At 54.3% G+C, this 26,362-nt stretch overlaps 1 protein-coding gene across 1 annotated transcript in view; it reads left to right on the forward strand.

Annotated features, from left to right (window-relative positions):
• Positions 1 to 26,362, forward strand: part of ADGB (androglobin) — a 179,889-nt gene that overhangs the window by 48,379 nt on the left and 105,148 nt on the right. The window contains exons 5-9 of the mRNA XM_078877269.1: positions 6,084 to 6,311; positions 10,140 to 10,279; positions 20,530 to 20,619; positions 21,907 to 22,175; positions 23,328 to 23,429. Of these exons, the coding sequence (XP_078733395.1) occupies positions 6,084 to 6,311; positions 10,140 to 10,279; positions 20,530 to 20,619; positions 21,907 to 22,175; positions 23,328 to 23,429 (829 nt within the window). The remainder of the gene's footprint in view (positions 1 to 6,083; positions 6,312 to 10,139; positions 10,280 to 20,529; positions 20,620 to 21,906; positions 22,176 to 23,327; positions 23,430 to 26,362) is intronic.

A 26,362-nucleotide genomic window follows, 5' to 3' on the forward strand; every position in this document is an offset into this window, starting at 1 on the left:
CATTCGCAGGATTGTGGAGCTTCACGCCATCATGCTGCCGCCCATCGTCGGGACGTCGCCATCTCGCTCACCAACGACGGGTGGTCGAAACGCACCCTGAAGGGATTTTGGATGGTCACGGTGCACTGGATCGACACCAAATCTGGTGCGTAGAAATCCATGCTGCTGACTATCCTCGATGTGCAGTCCGGAAGGGGTGTCGGCAAGCGCATTCGGCACCGCTCTGTTTGAGCACCTCCAAAGCCTCGGGCGCAATGTCTCGACCAAGCTGCTCGCTGTCACCAGCGACAATGGCTCCGATGCGATCGGCGCTGTCAAGACGTTGTTCGCCCTGGTCAACGCGGACGCCGGATATGAGCAGTTGCGGGCTTGCCATCATATTCACTGCGCGGATCATTCGGTCCATATCAGCGTCGTCCAACTTCTTAAACTGATCAAGTCGACCAACACCGAACTGAGCGAGGCGCTCGTCAATATCAGGCGCAGCAAGGTCGTCCGGCAGTCGTACCGCCGTGAGGCCGAGATCGCCAAGCTCGCCAGCAAGGTGCCGACGCACCAGGACTCGCCGACCAGGTGGAATTCGACGTTTCACATGGGCGACGACGCCATCAAGAAGCGTGTCCCATTGGACATTATCATGGCGCGCTTCCAGGATGTGATCGGCGTCGGTGCTTTCTCTGAACTGCAGTGGGCAAACATCGGGGGCGTGACAGCATTCCTGCGAATGCCGCGCCAGGTCATGACCTCGTTGTCGGCGGACCGCAAGTCGACATTGGATCTCGTGCCGGTGACGATGGAGCACCTGATCGTGGTGAAGCCATTCTTAGAGCGATCGATGAGCCCTTGACCGCGACGGGTTGAAGGCCGAGCTGGTGCGGTACCTCGACTTCCTGGTTCAGGAAACCCGCCATTGTGGCATCCTACTTGAATCCACAGCTGCCGAAAACAACAGACCAAGACGAGCTGGCTACACTGAAGGCCACAATCCGCTCTGTCTTGCAGCATCGCTACTCGGACGTGCTCGCGATCCCGCCTACGGCAGTCGCTGCCCATATGGAGGAGGGGTCGCTGTTCAGCACCCTGTTCAGCAACGTCGGCAGCTCCATCGACGACGGCGATGAAGTCGATCGTTTTCTGAGCACGGGCGTCACGACCGCCAGCGCCTTCATTGACGTTATGCAGTGGGGTGGTCTCCCCGCAAAGAGCTGCTCCCCGCCCACTACAAGATGTCCTGCGACTACTTGGGAGCGCCGGCGACGTCAACTCCCTGCGAACGCGCGAATAGCGGAGCCGGGCGCGAGTTCACGTGCCTTCGCCAGTCGCCGTTGTCGACGCTCTTCATCATGTCCATGTGTTTGCGCTCGTGGATATCGGCCGGCTGCCTGAAGGTGCCGTCTAACCGGGCCGGAGCGGCGCAGGATCTTATTGCCCCGCCGTTCGTCTGAGGACGACGGCAATGACGAACTTGATCAGGTTGTTGATGAGATCGTCATCGACCAAGACGATTGGGACGGGGAGGTTTTGGAGGACGGTGTCGTCGACAGCCTCAATGCCCGATTCGAGAGTATTCTATACGAATCAAGCGCTCTACCTCGCATTTACCTGTTTTAAACCTTTTTCATGTGTAGTACCCCGGTAATTATCCTGTAATCGGGTAATTTGTATGGGGTAAGGGTAAAAGGTAGGCTCGTTGCTTTATACCTTTTACATTACCTTGAGCGACCTCCAGGTGAGCAAAAGTTGACTTTAGGGGGGCAGGGCAGGTGTGTGTGGGGGGGGGGAGGCTCCGTCAGTAGACCTTGGAGTGAATCGTTGGCCACCTCCTACGATTCCCTTGCGTTTAGCGCCGCTTTTTAAATCCGATTTGTATTGCGATTTTTCCTTTTTACTCGGCACATTCGTTAGCGGCATCTCTTCTTCCCCCTCCCCCCATGCCCGCCCACCCGCCGCTTCAGCGCTCACCCGCCAGAAACGACGACGTCTCATTAGTGGCGCTCTTGCCGCCGTGTCGTTTGCTTACACGGGTTTTCAAAATCTCGCAACCCAAGATGCCTCGCGTAAAAAAAATATATATAAAAGACAGTTTCCTTTTGTCGTGCCCCGAGAATTAATTAAGAGCACATTTTTCTGAATTTCTCTTTGGTCGGTGACGCTTCATAGAGCCTGGGATGAGCTGGCGTCTCTTCTGCAATTGACGTCCGGTCTCCCTTAATTGGTCTTGCATGCACAATATAATGCATGCCGCTCCTACACATGATTAGCATGCACAGCATCCTAGCGCCCCCTTTACATTGACAAAAAAAACAAAACTCCGTCAATTATTTAAACCATTGGGTCGATCGTTCCAGCTCAAGGATCAACCGATGTTACAAAATAGGTTCTTACATTTGATTTGACACATTTGGCTGTGCCTGTGTCGTTCCTCATATGACGACAGCCTGTTCGCCCGCCCGCTCGCCCGCCCGCTCGCTCGCTCATCTACTCGCTCGCCCACCCACCCACCCAATCAATCATCCACCCACTCATTCACCCACCCAATCACCCAATTACCCACTCATCCGCTTACCCACCCACCTATCACCCCACCTACCCAGCCAGCCACCCAGGAAAGCCCCGAGTCAGTAGAGGGAAAGTGATGCCCCCTACTCTTTGGTTCTTTCGGTAAAGTCACGTAGGTATAAAATAAAATAATCCAGCAGTCGAACTGCTGAACCAGCGGTTCCACTGCTGGATTATATTTTTTCCGCCTGAGGACGACCGCTTGTGTTGCAATCGAAACGTCGTGATTTATTAAATGTTTTACCTACGTGACTTTACCGAAAGAACCAAAGAGTATGGATTTCTGCAGTCACGAAAGCGTCAAATCAAGATTTCTGCCCCCTACTTGTCTGTACGAGAGGTCAATTGAAATTATCTCAGAGGTAGTTTTATGATATACACTTCCACGGGATGTTTTCCAACATGGGGATGGAGCGGGGTGGGGGGGGCGGCCCTATGAGATTTCCGAATGAACGCGACGTGACGCCGACATCACGGTCAGAAATAGCAGTGGGCAGGGAAAATCACCCATGTGGATGGGTTATGTAACTGTCTCCAACTTGCGTTTGTCCTCATAAGGCATCATTTTTTAAATATTAGCATTACAGAAGCCAATGGGTAGCGTTCAGGCAAAACGCTGAAGCCATTTTGCATGTTTGCAATTAGTCCGTTTTTTCATCGTTCATGTCTCTAGGTTTTGGGAAACCTTTTGGATCAATGCCGCCGGTTTTCTCTCAGCTGAGTCTCTAAGAGCAACACGACTTTACACAAAAGTTTTAGTTCGTTATTCGATCATCTGCACGAGAGTTACCGTGAGATTGACGGACGGATGGATGGACAGACGGAAGAACGGACGGAGCGAACGGAGCCAATGCATTGACACTTTCAACCTTGGCCTGGGAAGCGTTAATTTTTTTTTAAATCAACAGAAAGAGGACTCCTCTCGCGAGGGGTGTGCCAGATAAACAGGTGCGCCCGGCGCCAGAGAGGGCCGGCGCTATTAACCGCGGGAACTTGGGGTGCCCCAGCCTGCGCAGATGGGGTCCAGTGACGCAGACAGCCAGTCCTTGCCGGATGTCCCAGCTCTCCGCTGGTGTCCGCCCCGTGCCGCCGCAAGGTTTGCCAATTCTTAGGTGCGACCCCAGACAGATATCTGACACTACCTTAAGGGGGCGGTGGGTGGGCGCGGGTGGGTGGAATAACAACAATAATAATTCAGTTTCATATCGCGTCATTCATGCAATCACATTTCACACCGTACAATGATTACGTACATAATCATATCGAGGGCAAAAATCCTATTTATAGCAATTTCGTAAATGTATTGTCTGGAGCCATGGTAGCGTAACCTGCGGCCTGGTCCGTAAGGCCACGTGGGAGTTGTTGAGGATCTGATTATTATATTTCCACGAACACCCCACGATAGTCGGTGGGAACGACGTGAAGGGTCGGGCACGGCTCTGCGGGTCCAGAAAGTAGATTTAACAACGCAACGGAGGTGGTGCAGCGTCGCGTGCACGAACACAGCTCTCAGCCTTGGCCAGACCTCCAGCTCAGTGGGAACTGTATGCGTGGCCGTGTTGTTTTTGTTTACAACCACCCACTCAAGGGGTTCAGAAGATTTGGCTCATCGAAACAGGCAGCAGCGGTGAAACAAGGACACACCTGTAGACCGGTTTCATCTTCGTTAGGACTCATCAACTTAGTGCAGTCGTCAATGTTCACTGCTGCCATACGTCTTTGTTGGCATAATCACATTTTCTTAATTCTGTGAGCTGGCGATCTAAGTGACAAAGCGGCCACACGTTCAATTCCTTGGAGCTGGTGGTCTGGATAAGGCTGAGCGCTTTGCACATGCGACCAGTGCACTTGTTTGCATGCAGCCCGCGCGAGTGTCCCCGTAGGCGAGTGAGTTTTCCCATCGTTCGCAGATTCGAATTGGGGTCCAGGAAAGGTTGAGAAGCACGGGTCTAGAGCAGTGTCGTATTATAATTATTATTGCGCAACTGATGAGAAAAAAACCTGGGACTTTGAATCTCCCTGGGGGAAGACTTACAGATTTGCCCAGGACAGCTGCTGCCTGTACAAGAGAATGACCCTCGGAAAACCAGCACAGGTGGCAACCGTTTGTGCCGAGAGGATGGACCGCATGGTTCAAGAGTCGTAGCTGCCCAGTGCGCGGTGGGTGATGCCGCTGATGTTAGCCGTGGTCGGGAATCGAACTCAGGACATCCAGGTCGTAGTGCTTATCCATTCTGCCACCTCTTCCCCCCACCCCAAAGACAAAGATCCCCCGTATAGCCTTTAACAGACTGTTGGGGCAAGTTCTGTTAGCGAACACCTATGAAGGCCGGCATGGCACACGAGGGGGTGGGTGGCCAGCACCACGCCCGGCCCCCTTTGTCTCCCCAGTGGCGATGTTTACACACCGCACCAGGTCCTAATTTATGGCTGAGTCGACCTAGAGGAGGCCCAGGACCGGTTCAAATATTCGCGAGTGTTTATTGGTCGTGAGCGGGAATCAAACTTGGGTCGCCGCATTCGTAGCACAGCGCCGCGCTAACCACACACACACGCGAAACACCATACACAACACACGCAGTACACGCAGTACACATGAAACACACACGGTGTACATGCACCACTCGCACACACACAGCACACACAGTACACAACACACGCAGCGCACTCAGTACACACGTTAAACACACCCATCACTCAAGCTCCTGCCCTTTGGAAGTGAAGTTTAATTTCTTCTCAGAGTTAGTGCCCTTGCCATTCCACGTCTCGTGACACTCGAGTGGATGAATTTACATCGGCAGTCAACATCTAGCTGCCCTGCTTTGTGCCTGTGAGTAGCGTCCGTGCGTGATGTCCGTGCACCGCACTCCCCGTGGCCTGGGTTCAACTCCCAGTCATCGAGCGAGTCATCGATGAGCATCGTTCCTTAAGCTCATGATACACGAAGCACACTGTGTGTCCAGGATTCGATGTTTTTCGCCTCGTAAATATCACGTGTTGGGTGGAGCGGTGGTGAAAGTGGTCAGCGTGCTGTGATATTAACTCGGCGACCCGTGTTTCGATTCCCGGCCACGACTGACATCAGTGGCAAGTGATGTCAGTACTGGTCCCGACCTACACCCCCCTTGCACTTCCTCTCCCCCCCTTCATTAACCCGCACTGACCAGAATGGTGAAGTATGGTCACAAACTCACAAGGCTGACATGGTGTGGCGAGCACTTAATCCGTAAGTGGATTTAGAATTGCTGGATTTTGTATTTTTCAAGATTGTATGTATATCATTGATGGTGAACATGATGTTGATGACAATGGCGCTGACGATAAAGACGACGACGACGATGCTGTTGATGATAACGAAGCCTCCGAACATGGTTCGCCGGGTGTATGCCTTTTGTCGGCCACACCGCTCCCCATCACATGCAACTTCAGCCTCAACAGGCCCTCGCCCAACCATCGCGTCGCCCCTTCACGGCCGTTAACCCCGACACTCTGCGCTCTTCTGCCGCTGTCGCGGTTTCGCTCAGCTGATGCGCAGCGTGATCAGCGACGTCACGTCGCTTTGGCGTGCGACCCGATCGGGCGGAGGTGCCGCAGCCGACGATCCTGCGGGGGGCTCAGGTGGCGGGGGGCACCCCGGTCAGCGGCCGTGGAACCCCTGGGAGCACGTCTACTCGCTCTGCAAGGCCGGCCGGGCGCCGCACGTGCCGCAGTTCAACGGCTACGGGAAATACATCGTGCGTCTCTACTGGATGGTAAGGGCGGCACGGAATCGTGGGGCACCGTCGCCGCGGAGAGCCTGCCGAGCCTTTTTAAATCCTTTATATTAAGTTCACTTGCGCGCTTGCTTGCTTGCTTACGACCGTGCAAATCTTTCGGTCGTTTTTTAACCCACTTCCCGTGATCCAATCGAGCTGACATTTTCCACACAGACTCGTTGTGCGTGACAATTAATGTTCGTGAAAATTTTTTTCAAAAATTTTACACTTTTTAGGACAAAAATATATTTAATTACCAATTGCTTAATGCTGCCATGCAATCATCTGACCCATAGGTGGCAGCCATCTCAAGCCAGAGGACGAGAGGACTCTAGCCGCCACGCATATAAAGGATTTATAGTGAAAAACTTTGTTTTTACGGGTTATCTTATTGTTGCCTGTGCCGACCTCGCCCGCCGCCCTTGGGCAGGGGAGCAGTCGTAGTTGGAGTCGGTTCTCGGGAAAAGGGGCAGCAGTGAGGGTCACGTGGTGGCTGGGAAAAGGGCAAGGGATGGCGGAAGGCGGCATGGCTCGTGAGGGAAGGAGGGGGGGGGGGGTGCTGGGCTGGAAGGGTAGGAGGAGGAGAGGGAACGACCGGGTCTAAGATGTCGAGAGATGATGAGAGGGTGGTGACGATGATCAGAATCAAAATCTTTGTTTACCTTGGAGAAATCCGATGAGCTATGAAGCTCGTTTTCACAGATGTCCAGTCGGGGTGGGTCAGAAAATGACAATAACATCAATATAATAATTAAAAAAAACATTGGCGTGTCAAACTATAGGAAAGGTAAACAAATCACTAGAAACAAACAAATGAACTAAAACTAAAGCCCACTGAGCTGTTAGTTCTTTTTCAGAAGCGACCTGACCCCAAGTGATAGCTCAACGAAGTGGCTCATCATCATCACGTGGGGGGAAGAGAGGGAGAGTACAGAAGGAGCCAGCGAACAGGAAGAGCAGTGAGCTGTTTGGAGGAGCAGCATCCATTTTCACATAAGGGCAGCAACACAGATGTTACCGCTTCATCCGCCTAATATCTCAGAGATAAGTAGCAAAATAAATGAGCAGACAATTAGCCTCCTTCCCACATCCCTTCTTTTTTTTTACACGCTTTTATTTAACTCACTCTGTCTGTTGTCGTTGTTGTTGTCGTATCCTCAAATCTTGTAACTCAATTTTAACCCACTTCCCAATGTGGTATAGACTGCAAACTTGGTATACTTATGTCATACTTACGACAATACTATATTATATCGTAAAAAAAAAATCTATTTTCAAACAATCTTTTTACACGCTTTCTATTAACTCACTCTGTCTGTTGTTGTTGTCATATCCTCAAATCTTGTAACTCAATTTTACCCCACTTCCCAATGTGGTATCGACTGCAAACTTGGTATACTTATGTCATACTGATGACAATACTATATTCTATCATAACAATTTAAAATATATTTTTAAACAATCTTTTTTATATGTCCACGCTCAACTGACGTTGGCTGTAATTGACCACGGTCCCTTACGTTATGGCAAGCTTCGGGGCCACTTCCTGGAGTCGTGGAGTTTTTCCATTACGAGTACGGTACATTTCATTAAAGTGTGTTTAAAAAAAGTATTTTTAAATATTACTTATGACAAATCCCATCAGCCACACATCGTTGCTTGTCTGGAGAGGTCAGCGCTAACCTTGATCACTGGAGAAGGCTGCTAAGTCGACCGGGACTTTGCCGACTCAACATTCCGATCGGAATGTTCAGATTCCAAGGGAAAGTGACCACAGCCCCAGGTATCCATTAAGGATGACGATTAGTCAGTCAATCAATCAACCAATCAATCGGTCAGCCAGTAGTTCAGTCAGGCCATCAATCATCCAATCAATTGGTCAATTAGTGAGTCAATTTGTCAGTCAATAAACCATCCAACCATTCAATGTCCTGTGTTCGTCCACATGAAATACAATTTAGCCTTGGTCCTCCACACAAGGAAGGAACAGCTACCCCTATTTTTCGATTTAAAGCTTTCGTGGCTGCACGGATTCATCTTCTTAGTTCTTTCGGTAAAGTCACGTAGAATGGAAACAATAAAAATAATAAAATAAAACATAATCAAATTAAATTCTCACGACGTTTCGGCAGCGTCCCAATGAGGGACGCTGTCTTTCCGACAGCCCTGTTCTTCACGTGAGGACGGCTGCTTGCGTTGTGTTATTTTTATTATTTTATTACGTTTTATTTTGATAATTTTATAATTTCCTTTCTACGTGACTTTACCGAAAGAACCAAGAAGATGAGCTACCCCTATTCCTGCCATTACAGCCTTCGGTGTGGGTCATTTCCAGGAGTCAGATGTTGGCACCTGGTGCCAGAGGGTCTTTAACGTACACTTCCACGAGGGAGGTGGCCTGGTGGCTCCGAGGTCAGAGCGGCAGAGGTCGCAACCGGGTACCCGATACCCGTACCCTACCCGATACCCGGCTACCCGTATCCGGCTGTTTGTGACCCTGGTGCGGTCGGGTACGGGTAAGGAATCAAAACCCGTTTGCGACCTCTGCAGAGCGCTGAGTTGGCACCGCTGCGACCTTTGGGTTCCAACCCGGATGGCAGCCGCCCGACCCTGATTACAGCACATTCTCACTTGCAGCGAGCGAGTTGATGGTGTCAGTTCGGCCACCAACGACTTGCGTAGAGACCGGTAGACTCACACAGAACCCATAGACTTACACAGAGACCCATACATTTGCATATAGACGCATAGGCTTAGATAGACCCACGTCGAAACCCCTAGATTTATATAGACTAAGTTCTGAAGTATAGTGAGTTCATGGTCTCAGCTCGTTCACTAATGAGACCATTAGACTCACAGAGAGACCCACATAGCTACGTAGACTGAGTTGTGATTAAACAGTTATCAAGTGCAGTAATTTTATGTTCTCAGTCCAGCCAATTCCCATATTTCTGGTCCATAAATATATTTAGAAAGTGTTTAGAAATAGAACAACTTCTCCCATTCATAATCATAGAAAAAAGACAACAAAATTGGAACAATCTTGATTTGAAGCTTTCGTGACTGCAGGAATCCATACTCTTTGGCTCTTTCGGTAAAGTCACGTGGGTAGAAAAACTAAATTGGAACCAGCTACACTGCGACTGCGCGGCATGGACGCGCACGCTTTCTCCAGCGCTACTCACGTCGACAATCGCGAATGTTTAATATACGTTCGATTGAAGACAATAAAGCCACCCGGTTATAATGCGAAATAACAACGAACAAGGCCGAGGATTGTACAAGACGGGCAACTTCCCGGTTGAAAGCATGACTGTTCTGTGAGTCACGTGTGACGCACGTCGTGAGCGAACGTGCACACAGGCTATCGGGGTGGAGAGGGATCTTTGTCCGTGTGTACATGTGCGCGCGTGCCTAAACACACGTGGGCAATTTTCGAATTAAAGCTTTCGTGACTGCAGGGATTCATCTTCTTGGTTCTTTCGGTAAAGTCACGTAGAATGGAAACAATAAAAATAGTAAAATAAAACATGATAAAATCATTCTCACGACGTTTCGGCCACAACGCAAGCAGCCGTCATCAGGTCTGTCGGGGAGACAACGGTCTTCACCTGATGACGGCTGCTTGCGTTGTGGCCGAATCGTCGTGAGAATTATTTTATCATGTTTTATTTTATTATTTTTATTGTTTCCATTCTACGTGACTTTACCGAAAGAACCAAGAAGACACGTGGGCAACCAGCGCTCGAGTGCGCACGTGTGCCGTGCCCGCCGTAATAGGCGGGGGGCTGTACAGGGGAGCTCTGTGCGTGCGTTGCGTGCCAGGGCTGCTGGCGCCGCGTGACGGTGGACGACACGGTCCCGTTTGACGAGGCCAACCGCGCCCTGCTGCCCACGTGCGCCGGGCCCGCCGAGCTGTGGCCCACGCTGCTCACCAAGGCCATCGTCAAGCTCGCCAGCGTGCAGTAAGCGGCACACCCACCACCCCCACTCACCCCACCCCACCGTCTGTCTGTCTACGGTCTGTCTGTGTCTGTCTGCTCGCCAGCGCGCAGTAACGATCCCACCTACACACCCCACCGTCTGTATAAAGTCTGTTTGTTCGTTCCTCCACCTGTCCATCCATCTGTCTGTTCGCCTATTTGTCCGTCTATTAGCCTATCTCTCAGTCTGACTGTTAGCCCGATTGTCCATCTATCCGTCCATCCGTCTATTCCGTCATCTGCCCGCCGGTTGCTATCTCCCTCTCGAGCGTATACACACACGCACATTTATCTAGGTCTCCAATCGTTTGTGTGTCAGATCGTTGCTAGCGCATGCATCTTCCCCATCCCAGGCCCCCATTCGTCCCATCTCGCCACGTATTCTCCGTCTCGATTTCTCTGTTGTTGTGCGCGCCGATTTTTTGGCACGCTCCGCCGCCTCCGCCGCTGCCACCGCGGTCTCGCTCAGTTATTCACGAAGCTGAGCGCCGCCCCTCCGTCATGACGATCGAGCCGTCCTCCGCACACGGTCCCTCGCCGGGAGACCCCCGTACCCCCATCCCCCCACCGCGCCTTCTCCCCCCCCCCGCCCCGCGCACAAGGATTATTTGTCAGGCGCAGTCACGATTGACCGCGCAGATTCGGGCGGATTGAGGCCGTGTGGTGGTTGCGGGCGGGCGGGCGGTCACTGGGGTCTTCCCATGAAGAGAGAGGGAGAAACGAGTGACCTTTGTGATCTTCTTCGTTTAAGAAATTCGAGCTGTTTGTTGCTGTTGTTGCTGTTGTTGTTTTGTGATAGCACATTAGGGGAGCGGTAGTGTAGCGGTTGGCGCGCTGCGCTACGAACCCGCCGACCCGGTTTCGATCCCCGCTCACGGTTCAACAACATCAGTGGAGACTATCTGAACCGGTCCTGGGCCTCCCCTAGATCGACTCAGCCTCAAATAAGTAGCTGGTGCAGTGTGTAAACATTATCACTGGGGAGACAAAGGCGGCCAGGCGTGGTGCTGGCCACCCACCCCTTCGTGTGTTGTGCCGGCCTTCATAGGTGCTCGCTAACAGCACTTGCCCCAACAGTCTATTAAGGCTATACGGGAAATCTTTTGTCTTTTTTGGTTTCACATTGGCGTCGGGGTACAATCGCCACTTTGGAATTCCCTCCCATTGTCCCTAATTCCACGTCCTTACAGTAACCTTGCTCATTTCTAGAAATGTGTTAAGCGCTGTTAGCTTTACGGCTTTTCCAGCGCCGTCTGTTGCTGGCTACGGGCATTTTCGGCCTTTGCGCCTGTGCTTGGCTACCGTGGCATTTAAAAATCAACGAGCAAAAAAAACAACTCGCTGGTGATGTTAGCCATGTCCGTGAGTCGAACCCAGATTTGGTGGATTTATAGTGAGTTGCGCTCACCACCCGCACCGCACCGCAGCCCCGCCGCCGCTCTAATTATAAAACGGTCACGAACACATTTGTGTATATTTTTTGTTTCGCAATGAATCAATGAAACACGAATACATTCAAAAGCACAAACGCAGTGAAGGAGGGCGGCGGGGTGGGGGGGGGGCATCCAGAAGACGGTGGAGTTGTCCAATCATGGTAATGGGAAACGAGCAGCGCGAGAAGCAGAGCTAGATCGATACGATTCAGAATGATATCGCTTCTCAGTTGCAACAGCGGCGTAATGGTCAGAAAGTGCACTGGACGATCCAAAGGTCACCGGTTCGATTCCAGCTCCCTGTCCGTCCGGCAGTTGAATCGATGGTACAGGTTTCTCAAATGTTCCAACCACCCTTCCCCCCCCCCACATACACACCCCGTCGACCCAGCTCTGTAAATGAGTCCACAACGTATTCTTGGTTCTTTCGGTAAAGTCACGTAGAAGGGAAAAACAATGAGATAAAATAATCAAATTAAAACGATAAAAAGAGTTCACAACATTTCGATTTAAAGCTTTCGTGACTGCAGGGATTCATCTTCTTGGTTCTTTCGGTAAAGTCACGTAAAAGGAAAATAATAAAAATAAAACATAATAAAATAAAATTCTCACAACGTTTCGGCCACAACGCAAGCAGCCGTCCTCAGGTGAAGAACAGGTCTGTCGGAAAGACAGCGTCATTCGGACGCTGTCTTTCTGACAGCCCTGTTCTTCACCTGAGGACGGTTGCTTGCATTGTGGCCGAAACGTCGTGAGAATTGTATTTTATTATGTTTTATTTTTATTATTTTATTATTTCCCTTTTACGTGACTTTTACCGAATGAACCAAGAAGACTTCACAACAGCTAAGTCGATTGGCAGGTCGCGTCCGGTGGGGTAAAGTGTGGGTACTCCTGCCTCTTATAATACGTCTGGCCAGCGTGCACGAGTAGGCCAAGTAACACATATAGTGGCTCCTTCAGCCAGCAGTGGCGTTAGAAAGAAATTGCAGGACTGTACTTTTTACCTAAATGCGACTGAATGTCAAGGTAATCCCTTTGAAGTGGCGGTGGTGGTTGGTGGTGATTGTGGTGGATGGTTGTGGTGGTGGTTGTGGTGGTGATTGTGGTGGATGGTTGTGGTGGGTGGTTGTGGTGGTGGTTGTGGTGGTGGTGGTGGGAGTCGCCTGCCTCCGAAAATGGAACAAGAGCCGACAAGTGTGCACAGAGGCACCGAGAGGTTTTTTTCAGACGCAACTTCACCGCGTCTGTCGGGCATCACCGGTTGGGGGGCTTTGAGCCGCCGCGCCCGTTCTCCTCCCCAAAAGCGCCGGTCCCGGAGAGAACGCTGACAAATGGACGGCTGCGGCCCCGCTCGGGGCGGAGCCTGCCAGAGACGGCGCTCGCTCTGTGCCTCCTCCATCACTTAACCCGCATCAGCGTAACTCACGTGGAGCCCTGGGGGGTGGTGGTAAGGGGGGGGGGGCACCCCCGACTCCACCGAAACGCCGGACGGATCTATCGCTCACGGCACCACCGCCGCTGCCACCAGCCCGGGCAGCCTCAGTCCTCTCCCCCCGAAGCCCCCCCCCTCCTCCGTGTAGCGATGAAGCCATTTGGTTATGTTTTTTTTTTCTCAAGATGTAGCCCCGAACTTTTTTTTTGCTTACCCCACCGCTGGCGGAGGATAGAACTTCCACTCGGGGGAGCTCCAAGAGAACCCATTCCTTGGCCTACTAAAGGTTAACCATTACACCAGGGTAGCAGCATCTCTGTCATATATCACTGCGGGAAAGTATAAACACATTCCTGCGGAGGGAGCTGGTAGGAACGTTGGGTTGCTCGGTCAATGGCCAGGGTCAACGGCGGCGTGGTGTATTCCGCAAATATGCCCGACTGTGAGGGCGGGCACAAGCCGGCGTGAGTAGGTTAAACGTGGAGTTTTATAAGGGCACCACGGGGTGACCAGCCCCTCCCCACCCAGCCCCACCCCTCCCAGCCCCACCCAGCCCCTCCCCACCCAGCCCCACCCCTCACATTTTTGGATGCACGGTGGACGGACGGACACAATAATCCCCTGTGGGCTGGTGTAACCAGGAGGTTCCTACCAGTACGAGAGTACCTACTATTAAGCAGCGTAATAGCGGTTTAGCGTATTCCGCCAGAAAGCTGGTGACCTGAATTCTACTCACGGTCATGGCGAGCATTCAACCGCGAGCTGGGTCTGGGCGGCCAAGACCTGGATCCGGACCCAGGAACTCAGCGGTGTTGGCTGGGCAGGGTCTTCTGACACCCCGCAAAGGCACGCAGTCACCTCTACCACCCCATGTATGTGTAATAATACTCTTGGAGACGGCTTGTGGAATCGGTCCTTTTATTTACTTATTTCAGTTCAGAAGCACTCCCCGTTGCTAGCAGGCAACGGGAAGTGGGCAGACAGATCGCAAGAGACGCACCGCCACGTGGCACTCGGAGCCCCGCTCGCGCGTGGCCCCTCTCTCTCTTCGTTCCTCGTCTGACCACGTGTCCCTCGGCTCCTCCCTTATTTAATGACTGGGTCACGTGGTACGCTCCAGCCAATCCTTAATAGCCTGCGCTGAATGTTCCAGATTCCCCATCAACTCCCGGGACCACGCCCCTGACTTGTCTTCCCATTGGCTGAGGCCAAGACCAGCAGAACCAATCATCCTAGCTGACATCCCTAGATCACGCCAGGGCCATGCTCCCAGGCTCTCCCCCCATTGGCTGTAGAGCAGGACCGGCAGAGCCGATCACCACGTGAGCCGGACATAGGCTCTCATTACATATGTACGGACGATCTCCCAGCCGATCGTTCTTCGCAGGTCCGCGTTGGTGGCACGCGGTTTTGTCTCGGTGAGATGGGGACAGGCGCTGAAAGGGACCGCGAGCGGTCGACATCGTTTGGGATGGCAGCCGATGGCGTAGACGGTGGAGGAAGTGTTGCCGATGCCCCAGAAGAACCACCGTCTGTGCTCAGGTCTGGCCAAGTGTGCTTGTAGGAAAGGCCAATCAAAAATTACGTGCTATGGAGATGCCACCGGTTACAGGGCTGGAGGAGCAGCGGCCGATTGAGGGTGAGGTGAGAGGGTGCATGAGGACGGTGCACCTGCGATTAGCACGGTTTGGCTACGTATGGTATGGTGCTAAAGAAGTTCAACACAAACACATACAGGCAGACAATAGGAGCTCGTGGAGAAAGAAAATACGAGCAGCCGAACCCATGCAGTGATTCGACATCTGGTTTCGAAGACGTACAAACTGAGGATGAGGTGGAGACTATTGGATGGTCTGAGATGGCGTGAGTGGCATGAGATGGTTTGAGCTGGTTTGACATGGCTCAGTATCATCACCCACATCGACGAATTGGGTAGACTGTTCCTATTCTTAGGTTTTTTTGGTAAAGTCACGTAGGTAAAAAATTAAAATTAAAATTAATAAAAGTAAAATAAAAATAAATTAAAATCACGACGTTTCGGAGGCAACACACGCTTCTGTCTTCAGGTGGAACCGTCACAGCACGATAGCTGTATCAAGTGATACGTGCTGTGATGGTTCCACCTGAAGACAGAAGCTTGTGTTGCCTCCGAAACGTCGTGATTTTTATTTTATTTTTATTTTACTTTTATTAATTTTAATTTTTTACCTACGTGACTTTACCGAAAAAACCTAAGAATATGAATCCTTGCAGTCACGAAAGCTTCAAATCTAGAAACAGACTGTTCCTGCTGTTGTCAGAATCTGTAGGAGAGTGGCGGCCGGCATGCACGCGCGTCTTGTCGCTCGCACATCTGTGGTGGGTGCTGGTCGTGTGTGGATTGGGGCAGAGTCTGTTGGGACACGAGGTGTTTTAACATTGCTTCTGTTACATACATGTGCATGTGTGTATGTGTGTGAGTGCGTTAGCTTGTGCGTGGAGCGGCAGTGCGCAATGAATCCGGCGATCCGGCTTCGATTCCCGCTCATGGCGAACACCCGTGACGATTATCTGAACCGGTCCTGAGCCTCCACTAGGTCGACTAAGCCTCAAATGAGTAGCTGGCATGGTTTGTAATAATCTACACCGGAGAAACAAAGGTGGCCAGGCACTATACCGCCATTAAATAGGTGCTTGTGATCAGCACTTGTCCACACAGCCTGTAAGGGGCTACACGGGGAATCTTTGCCTGGCAGCCCATGATATCTCTGCCTGTCTTGTGACCCTTCTTCGCCCATGTGGTCTCAGAGTGCACTTAGCCTGGCAAAAGTGGCTCGCTGATGTCACAGCACTTAGTGCATTTCCACTGGCTATGTTGTTGTGGGATATGTGTACACGTGTTAATGTGTGCACACTTGTTTGTGCGCGTGCGTATGTATGTGGGGAGCGGTTAGAAAGCTGCACTAGGAACCCAGCGACCCGGGTTCAATTTACGTTCACGGCCAACATCAGTGACGATGATCTGAACCGGTCCTGGGCCTCCCCTCGTGTGCAGTGCCAGCCTTCATAGGTGCTCGCTAACAGCACTTTCCACATCAGTCTGTTAAGGCTTTGCACGTATCTGTTTGTTACAGGGTGTATGGGGAGTGGTGGCGCAGTGCTTAGCGCATTGCGCAATTCCCGGCCACGGCCAACATCAGTGACAAATAACATACGAACCGATACTGAGTCTCTCCTAGGTCGACTCAGCCTGGTACAGTGTGTAAACATCCACACTGGTGAGACAAAGGTGGCTGGGTGTGGCTCTGGCCACACCGTGCCAGCCTTCATAGGAGCTCGCAAACAACACTTGCCCCAATAACACTGGTCAACACACTTTTTCTGGCATAAGGTATTCCAATTTTTGGGTGCTGATTCCAAATCTGGCATCAGTTTTTGTCTATCACATCAGGTTTTTAAGATATCAAATATTGCATTTTCAATAAAAACTGCAGAAGAAAAATATTAAATAAATGTGGATATCTACATAAAATAATATTATAAACACACTATCTTAAAAATACAGCACCATATTTTAACACTAAAACACTCACTGACTTGCAACAACTTGCAATCATACGTGACAGAATTAATTTCGGGTAAAATCAATGAAAATGGAGTATGCAGATAGCATAAAAATGAGATGTGATAGAGCAAATCTGAGATCAGATTTGGAATCAGCACCCTGAAATTAGTCTAAAACAGCTGCAAAAGTCCAGGCCAGAAAAAAATGTGTTTTTTTTGTTGACCAGTGTAATCTGTGGCGGCTCCATGGGGGGATATTTGTCTTTGTGACAGTTGTCAGATCCTGTCCCTGTGGAATGATGTCATTGACCAATCTCAGGCCTTTTTTTCTTGTTTCAAAGGCTTTTTTTTCCCTTCTAAAACTGCTCGCTTCCTTTAAGCTAGGACCATGAGATTTGATTATTAGAATTTCACTAAGGCAAAATGCGAACAAGGTGACTTCACTGTCACAGAACATGTGTTAATTGATTAACCGATTGTGGCAGTGTACAGCGTTGGGTTGGTGTGCTGCTAAACGTGCATATGAAGGCAGAGAGAAACACAATGCCACGTTCCGATGACCACCTTAAAGGAGGCCCGGACTGGTTCATGAATCGGGCAAAAGGGCTCGGCCCAGGTTTCCCGTTGGCAGCCATACCGGTCGAAACCAGTTCCAAGGGGCCACGTGGCTCTCTTTCATATGGGAGTTGCGTGCATTTTCCCAGGCTGCCCTTTGGAGCCAGTCATGTTGTCACGGGGTCAATGGAATAATGACACAGGTCAATAGCGTCTTTCGCATAGGTCAAAATTGAGGGCCGTGTTTTCATTAAAAATAAAATAGTGGGAAATTACAAAGATAATAGTTTTTTGGCTTGGGGTAGCATAACCTAACGCAACCATACGGTGAGCCTTGTTAATAAGAACGAGTCATATTGAGGGAGAGCGGGTGGTGGTGGCACGGAGGGAAGGGTTCTAACACCACGGAGCCGTCTGGCTCCTGCACCATTGGCACGGGTAGTGAGCCACGCTCCTGGAAGAGCCTGGCAAGGCTCAGGTCTGGCTTCTAACGACGGTGGAAACGCAGCATCAGAGCGAGGGGGAGGGACGGATCATCCTGAAAGCTGTCATCGCCCTCTGCCTGCTGTCTGCTGCTGCGTTTGTCTAATCTATCTAAAAACTCGACACACTCGGCAACACTGTGGCTTTAAAATGAAAAAAGGCAACGTTTTGGGTAATGACCTTTCTTCATAAAACGTGAATAGCTAGGTGAGAAGAAAGACGGAGTGGACGATAAGTGTTGTACACTGCACTGGTTTACACCATGGGGCCTGATGAGAATTACATTTTTAGAAAAAAAATTCTGATAACTCAGTTTTATAGATTGGTCTATGAACAGTTATCTAACAATAGCTATTTGATCACAGGCAAACACCATTTTGATTTGAAGCTTTCGTGACTGCAGGAATCCATTCTCTTTGGTTATTTCGGTAAAGTCACATAGGTATAAAATAAATCTGCCTCAGCAGCAGACCATGCTTTCCCACCTGATGACGGACGCTTGTGTTGCGCCCGAAACGTCGTGATTTATTTTATTTTATACCTACGTAACTTTACCGAAAGAACCAAAGAGTATGAACACCATTTAACAATCACAAACCCGTCAATAATCACAAATGCATTGCGCCTAAATGAACTCCTTTACATTCGAAGTAAAACGGTGAAAATGTTGCTGGCACAGTGAATTGTGGGAAGGTTTGCTCTTGTGAAGACATGTCAGGCGGTAATCCCACTGCTGGTGTCTCCCTGGGTCCCAGTCGCTGGAATTGCAACAGGAGGAATTTCACCGCCATTCGTATCTGAGGCAGAGAAAGTTTGGGGAATTAAATGTGGGGTAGAACCATTCAACTATTTCCTGTGCACAAGCACACTTTTACGTTGTTGAAGAGCATAAGTCATGATGGAAACTCCGGTCATCCTCGCAGCACCGGCTTTTGGCTAACCATCGAACAAAGACGGTCACTGCATCGCGTGCTTTCAGATGCGCACCTGTGGCCGTCTGGAACGCTCTTCCTTCCGATATTAGGAAGCCCCTGGAGCTATGGACTTTTAAATAATCTAGATTGAAAACTCTTTCTTTACAGCTACTTGTTGTGTTCAGTTTGTTGTCTTTCCCTCTGATTAGCATGGTTGGCTACATATGGTGCGAAAGAAGTTCATAAATTCAATGTTTGATCTCTATCCGTACCCGGCCGGGTACGGGTAGCCGGGTATCGGGTAGGGTACGGGTATCGGGTACCCGGTTGCGACCTCTGCGTGGCGCCCAGTGTCGCCCCTGACTCACCTGATAGCTCTAGTCCGTGCGAGCGCTGTAGAAGCGCGCACCCCTTTTTAATTTTTGCCAACTCCAGTCGCCACTTCGGCTCGAATTCGGGGGAGCGAGATCTGAACCAAAGTAAGGCTGAATCGGGGCAACTGGAGACAACTGGCGCTGTCTATTCCGTGGGAAATTAGGTAAACGATGATGAAAGAGCCCGCGCGGGCGACGGATGTGCGTGTGTGCACGTGTGCTTGTGTGAGTGAGCGTGTGCGTTGTGTGCTTGTGTGTGCGCGTGTGTCTTTGTTTGTGTGGGGAGCGGTGGTGTAGCGGTTAGCGCGCTGCGCTATGAACCTGGCGACCCGGTTTCGATTCCCGCTCACGGCCAACACCAGTGACGATTATCTGAACCGGTCCTGGGCCTCCCCTAGTTCGACTCAGCCTTACATGAGTACCCTGGTGTGGTGTGTAAACATCGCCACTGGGGAGACAAAGGCGGTCGGGCGTGGTGCTGACTCACCCACCCCCTCGTGTACCATTCCGGCCTTCATAGGTGCTCGTTAACAGCACTTGCCCCTACAGTCTGTTAAGGCTATACGGGGGATCTTTGTTTGTGAGCGCGCGCGCGCGCGCGCGCGCGTGCGTGTATGCTTGTGTGTCTTTGTTTGCGTGTGTGCACGAGCGCCGTGCAGGGACGTGACCTTGAGGAGGTCGTCTCCGAGGTTAGTGGCAGCCTCCAGAAATGCAAGTTTGGTGAACCATCGCTCTGAAGCTCACGCTCCATTTGCAGTTTCCCAATGAATAAACGCGTCGCTTTTCTCTCCCCCCCTTTAAAGAAAATACGGGGAAGCGAGCTTCGTTTCATCGGAGCAAAACAGAACAGCGTGTTGTTGCGTCTGTGTGCACACGTGTGGGGGAGCGGTAGTGTAGCTGTTAGTGCGCTGCGCTGTGAACCTGGCGACCCGGGTTCGATTCCTGCTCACGGCCAACACCAGTGACGATTATCTGGGCCTCCCCTAGGTCGACACAGCCTCAAATTAAGTACCTGGTGCGGTGTGTAAAACATCGCCACTAGGGAGACAAAGGTGGCTGGGCGTGGTGCTGGCCGCCGACCCCCTTGTGTGCCATGTCGTCAGTGGGCAAACGTACAACATCAGCAGGGGATCAAATACTTGTTTCCCTCACTGTAAGTCACAAGTGGGTTATCAATGTGGAAATTCACTGCAGTCAAATGCTCTAAACGCATGGTGATTCTAAATGTGGAGGGTTAAAACCGGAGGACCTGAAGAAAATTCCACACGACCATTGGGAGAACATGCAAACTCCAAATACACAGCAGACGTCAGGATCGGGATCGACCCCAACGACAGGAGGTTATACCGGATGAAGTAGTTAACATCTCGCCACCGTGGTTTACCCTATACAGCAGGCGTCAGGGTCGGGATTGAAACCAACGACCTCCTGTATGCCAGGTTAGGTAGTTAACATCTCACCACCGCAGCAATCTTTGTCTTTGTCTGTGCGTTAGCTGTGTGGGGCACAGTTGCCACGGTGAGCTGGGAGAGTTCACGGTGCTGCACTGCCTCACCGGCTGGATCCCTGAAGTCATCCCTCTACGGTGAGTGACAGCCGCAGCACACTGCGTGTGGATGGGTCCGTCACTCACCCCGCTCACTCGCTCACTCATTCGCTCACTCACTAATTCAGCCACACACACACGGCCACTCACTCACTTAGCTGTTCAATAAAACCACTCAGTTGCTCAATCACTTGTTCGCTCGCTCGCTCACTCACCAGCTCACTCAGCCACTTACTCACTCAGCTACTCACCCACTCACTCATTCATCCATCGAGGGCAATGTATACAATTATATTGATCCGGGATCATCGCTGGAAATGAAAAAAATGACACAGTCATTGGTGATTAGTCTAAGCTCATCAACTCAGTTACACTTGAGGGCAGCCGGTTTTTATCACGGGCAGTGGCTCAAAACTCGGATTCGAACCCAGGGTCTCTGCGTTGCCGGCTCATCGCCTCTGACCTTTGAGCCATCCAGCCACCTCTCGTCCTTCCTGTGAATGCCTTCCAAACAAGGTTGAAACGGTTGACGCTTTAGCTCCATCCGTCTGGGCTCACTGGGCAATTTCCCATGCCATTTGCACGGTGGCACAAACTCGCGAGCGTGGTGTGCGCTGACATTTAAGGCTATATTTACATCTCGCGGAGGAGCCTGCGAGCACCAATCAGGGGTAATCAGTGTAACTTGGCACACGTTGTGTCTGCCCAGCATCACAACAACAACAAGGACAGCAACAACAGCGCTCGTGTCCTGGTACAGATTTAAAACGATGTTCAATGCCAATTATGATGCAAACTGAGTGCTTTAGTGATGGAAATGTGAGTGAATGATTTGACCTAACGGCTGACTGACTGATATAATGTCTATCTTACTGGTTGACTAACTGATTAACTGACTGATTCAGCAACTGACTGACTTAACAAATTATCAACCAGCTGACTGATTGACTTCAGTACTGGCTGCTTGATTATTTTATCCACAGACTAATTTGCCTAGCTTGCTGAATCCTCAGGTGAAATAATTGCCTCCTTAATTAACGGACTGATTGACTAAATATTTGACTGAATAACCAACTTAATGTTTGTCTGACTGATGACCTAATTGTCTTACTCTCTGACTGGCTCACTGCGTGCCTGATTGTCTGACTTTCTGACTGATTGCTCACGTGACTAATTGCCTCATTGGCCCAACTGACTTACTGCATTGCTGGCTAAATTTTTTTTCATCGTTTATTGTCCGACCGTCTGTCTAACCGACCGACGGGCCTTCTAACGAGTCTGCCCCTTGCCATTTTGCCCGCCCGCTCGCCCGCCCTCCCGCCCCAGGGTGGCCCACGCTGCCCACGTTTGGGGCCTGCTGCGGGAGCTGCTGCCCGAATTCCGCCTGCCCCCGGAGGACGGAGAGGGTGCTCGCCCAGAGGAGCACGCGACCCCGGGGGTCTCGGCGGAGCCGGCGGTCGAAGAGCCCCCGCCGGCCGCGGCGGCGGCGGATTCCGGTCCCCCCAACCCCGCGGCGGAGCCCCCCGCGACGGTGCCCGGCAAGGACTGCAGGAAGGAGGCGCCCCCCAAGGCCACCGAGCGTGGGACGCCAGCCGGTGGGTGCGGGATGGAGGGGGCTGAGCGTCGTCGTTTCGTTCCGAGTTGGGCCCGCGGTCGCTTCCGTGGCGATGGTTCCTCGCGTCATTATCTCGATTCAAGAAATGTTTTTGCTGCTGGTCGCTTGTCATCTTGGGCCCCAGGGCCCCCTGCTGCGAGATGCGCAGCGTGAGAGGCGCAGGATGAGTAATGAATGGCGACGATGATTTTCAGCGGATCGGACGTGACAGCCGTAAGTTATAGTTGTGCGTGTTTGCCCAGCCTCGCAGAGCCTCATGACTTTTTCAGGAGAGTCCTGCTGAGTTTTGTCAGTCGCAGCCGATGATTGCGCTGTGGATTCTACGTGCGTTTTATTTTTTTACTTTAAAGAGAAAACGTTGCAGCAGTGGGCTGTGCATTCAGCAGATACTCAAAAAATGCTCTAAAATAATCTCGAAATACGGCAATGAGACTATTATTTATTATCATATTTAAAATTGCAGTCTGTGCACAGGCTGTTTTATCACAGAATGAAACGTGTACGCGCATTCTGTTGCTGTGCCATTCATATCTGTCTCGAGTGCTATCACGAATGAAGGCGCTGCTGTGTTTAGTTTGTTGTCCTTCGCCCGCACCTCCGATTAGCGCGGGTGACTACGTAAGGCGCGAAAGAAGTTTAACATTCATACGTGCTGCGTGTCACGGACACCATTGTAGAGTAGTTTCACAGCAGGGGACGACGTTGCTGCACCAATTTTTGTAATTTGCGGTGTGCGTAATTGTTCAAATTTGACCCATTGGGTCCGTCGCGCCAAGCCTACTCTTTTCGGATGACGCCGCGGGAGCTTTTAACGTGCGCTCAAGCAGGAGACGGCGCGTGGGTGGTATTATTTTTGTTGTTGTCAGGGATGCGACGCTCAATCGTGACACACGGGAAACCTTTAATGAGAACCGCGGTAACTTATTACGTTAATACACAGTATTAACCAGGGCGGCCCGCCGGATTCAAACCGCGAACCTCTGCACCGAGCGGCGAACGTTGCCGGCACCGGACGGGCCACGGCCGTCGTTGTCTGTGAGGCCGAATCTGTTGGGGGGGGCGGGGGGGTGTGGTGGAAGAGAACGGAGGGAACCCCCCCCAGGTGACCCGGTGTTCGCTGTCGCTTCCGCAGACAGGACGGATGGGAAGGAGGGCGGCCGACGGAAAGGGAAGGAGCTGGAGAAGGACAAGAGGAAGGCCGCTCCTTCGGAATCTGTGTCGCCAGTGCCTGAAGGTGGGAGCTTGTTCGTGTCGTGTTTGTCTGTTTGCCATGAGTACGTGTGGTTAATTCGCTCATTATTTCCTTGCAAACATCTTAACACCTATTATTTTATTATTGTTTTTTTTTCTCCCTTCTACGTGACTTTAACGAAGGAACCAAGAATATCTTGACACCTCTTTTGTTTGCCAGAAAGGGTAAAAACCTATTCACGTACTTGACGTTGTGCGCTCAACTTCATTCACATCGTCGTACGTAACCAACCGTGTTAATCAGAGTTGCCTCTCCCGCCTCGCGCCTCTCCCGCCTCGCGCCTCTCCCGCCTCGCGCCTCTCCCGCCTCGCGCCTCTCCCGCCTCGCGCCTCTCCCGCCTCGCGCCTCTCCCGCCTCGCGCCTCTCCCGCCGCGCGCCTCTCCCGCCGCGCGCCTCTCCCGCCTCGCGCCTCTCCCGCCTCGCGCCTCTCCCGCCGCGCGCCTCTCCCGCCTCGCGCCTCTCCCGCCTCGCGCCTCTCCCGCCTCGCGCCTCTCCCGCCGCGCGCCTCTCCCGCCTCGCGCCTCTCCCGCCGCGCGCCTATCCCGCCTCGCGCCTCTCCCGCCTCGCGCCTCTCCCGCCGCGCGCCTCTCCCGCCGCGCGCCTCTCCCGCCTCGCGCCTCTCCCGCCGCGCGCCTCTCCCGCCTCGCGCCTCTCCCGCCTCGCGCCTCTCCCGCCGCGCGCCTCTCCCGCCTCGCGCCTCTCCCGCCGCGCGCCTCTCCCGCCGCGCGCCTCTCCCGCCGCGCGCCTCTCCCGCCGCGCGCCTCTCCCGCCTCGCGCCTCTCCCGCCTCGCGCCTCTCCCGCCGCGCGCCTCTCCCGCCTCGCGCCTCTCCCGCCTCGCGCCTCTCCCGCCTCGCGCCTCTCCCGCCGCGCGCCTCTCCCGCCGCGCGCCTCTCCCGCCGCGCGCCTCTCCCGCCTCGCGCCTCCCCCGCCTCGCGCCTCTCCCGCCGCGCGCCTCTCCCGCCGCGCGCCTCTCCCGCCGCGCGCCTCTCCCGCCGCGCGCCTCTCCCGCCGCGCGCCTCTCCCGCCGCGCGCCTCTCCCGCCGCGCGCCTCTCCCGCCTCGCGCCTCTCCCGCCTCGCGCCTCTCCCGCCGCGCGCCTCTCCCGCCGCGCGCCTCTCCCGCCGCGCGCCTCTCCCGCCGCGCGCCTCTCCCGCCGCGCGCCTCTCCCGCCGCGCGCCTCTCCCGCCGCGCGCCTCTCCCGCCTCGCGCCTCTCCCGCCTCGCGCCTCTCCCGCCGCGCGCCTCTCCCGCCTCGTGCCTCTCCCGCCTCGCGCCTCTCCCGCCTCGCGCCTCTCCCGCCGCGCGCCTCTCCCGCCTCGCGCCTCTCCCGCCGCGCGCCTCTCCCGCCTCGCGCCTCTCCCGCCGCGCGCCTCTCCCGCCTCGCGCCTCTCCCGCCGCGCGCCTCTCCCGCCGCGCGCCTCTCCCGCCTCGCGCCTCTCCCGCCTCGCGCCTCTCCCGCCTCGCGCCTCTCCCGCCGCGCGCCTCTCCCGCCGCGCGCCTCTCCCGCCGCGCGCCTCTCCCGCCTCGCGCCTCTCCCGCCTCGCGCCTCTCCCGCCGCGCGCCTCTCCCGCCGCGCGCCTCTCCCGCCTCGCGCCTCTCCCGCCGCGCGCCTCTCCCGCCGCGCGCCTCTCCCGCCGCGCGCCTCTCCCGCCGCGCGCCTCTCCCGCCTCGCGCCTCTCCCGCCGCGCGCCTCTCCCGCCGCGCGCCTCTCCCGCCTCGCGCCTCTCCCGCCTCGCGCCTCTCCCGCCGCGCGCCTCTCCCGCCGCGCGCCTCTCCCGCCGCGCGCCTCTCCCGCCGCGCGCCTCTCCCGCCGCGCGCCTCTCCCGCCTCGCGCCTCTCCCGTCGCGCGCCTCTCCCGCCTCGCGCCTCTCCCGCCTCGCGCCTCTCCCGCCTCGCGCCTCTCCCGCCGCGCGCCTCTCCCGCCTCGCGCCTCTCCCGCCGCGCGCCTCTCCCGCCGCGCGCCTCTCCCGCCTCGCGCCTCTCCCGCCGCGCGCCTCTCCCGCCGCGCGCCTCTCCCGCCGCGCGCCTCTCCCGCCTCGCGCCTCTCCCGCCGCGCGCCTCTCCCGCCGCGCGCCTCTCCCGCCGCGCGCCTCTCCCGCCTCGCGCCTCTCCCGCCTCGCGCCTCTCCCGCCTCGCGCCTCTCCCGCCGCGCGCCTCTCCCGCCTCGCGCCTCTCCCGCCGCGCGCCTCTCCCGCCTCGCGCCTCTCCCGCCTCGCGCCTCTCCCGCCGCGCGCCTCTCCCGCCTCGCGCCTCTCCCGCCGCGCGCCTCTCCCGCCGCGCGCCTCTCCCGCCTCGCGCCTCTCCCGCCTCGCGCCTCTCCCGCCTCGCGCCTCTCCCGCCTCGCGCCTCTCCCGCCTCGCGCCTCTCCCGCCTCGCGCCTCTCCCGCCTCGCGCCTCTCCCGCCTCGCGCCTCTCCCGCCTCGCGCCTCTCCCGCCTCGCGCCTCTCCCGCCTCGCGCCTCTCCCGCCTCGCGCCTCTCCCGCCTCGCGCCTCTCCCGCCTCGCGCCTCTCCCGCCTCGCGCCTCTCCCGCCTCGCGCCTCTCCCGCCGCGCGCCTCTCCCGCCGCGCGCCTCTCCCGCCGCGCGCCTCTCCCGCCGCGCGCCTCTCGCGCCCCTCCCGCCGCGCGCCCCTCCCGCCTCGCGCCCCTCCCGCCGCGCGCCCCTCCCGCCTCGCGCCCCTCGCGCCTCTCCCGCCTCGCGCCTCTCCCGCCGCGCGCCTCTCCCGCCTCGCGCCTCTCCCGCCTCGCGCCTCTCCCGCCTCGCGCCTCTCCCGCCTCGCGCCTCTTCCGCCGCGCGCCTCACCGTGACCCGGGATCGCCGGCATGTAAATAACGCGTACGTACAGGGCGATCCATTTACAGATACTCCGCCGATTTCTAAATGGCCCCTCTTATTTTTATATTTTTGTTAAATGGCC

This window comes from Lampetra fluviatilis, chromosome 47 (genome assembly GCF_964198595.1).
Source record: "Lampetra fluviatilis chromosome 47, kcLamFluv1.1, whole genome shotgun sequence".
NCBI classification, from domain to species: domain Eukaryota; kingdom Metazoa; phylum Chordata; class Hyperoartia; order Petromyzontiformes; family Petromyzontidae; genus Lampetra; species Lampetra fluviatilis.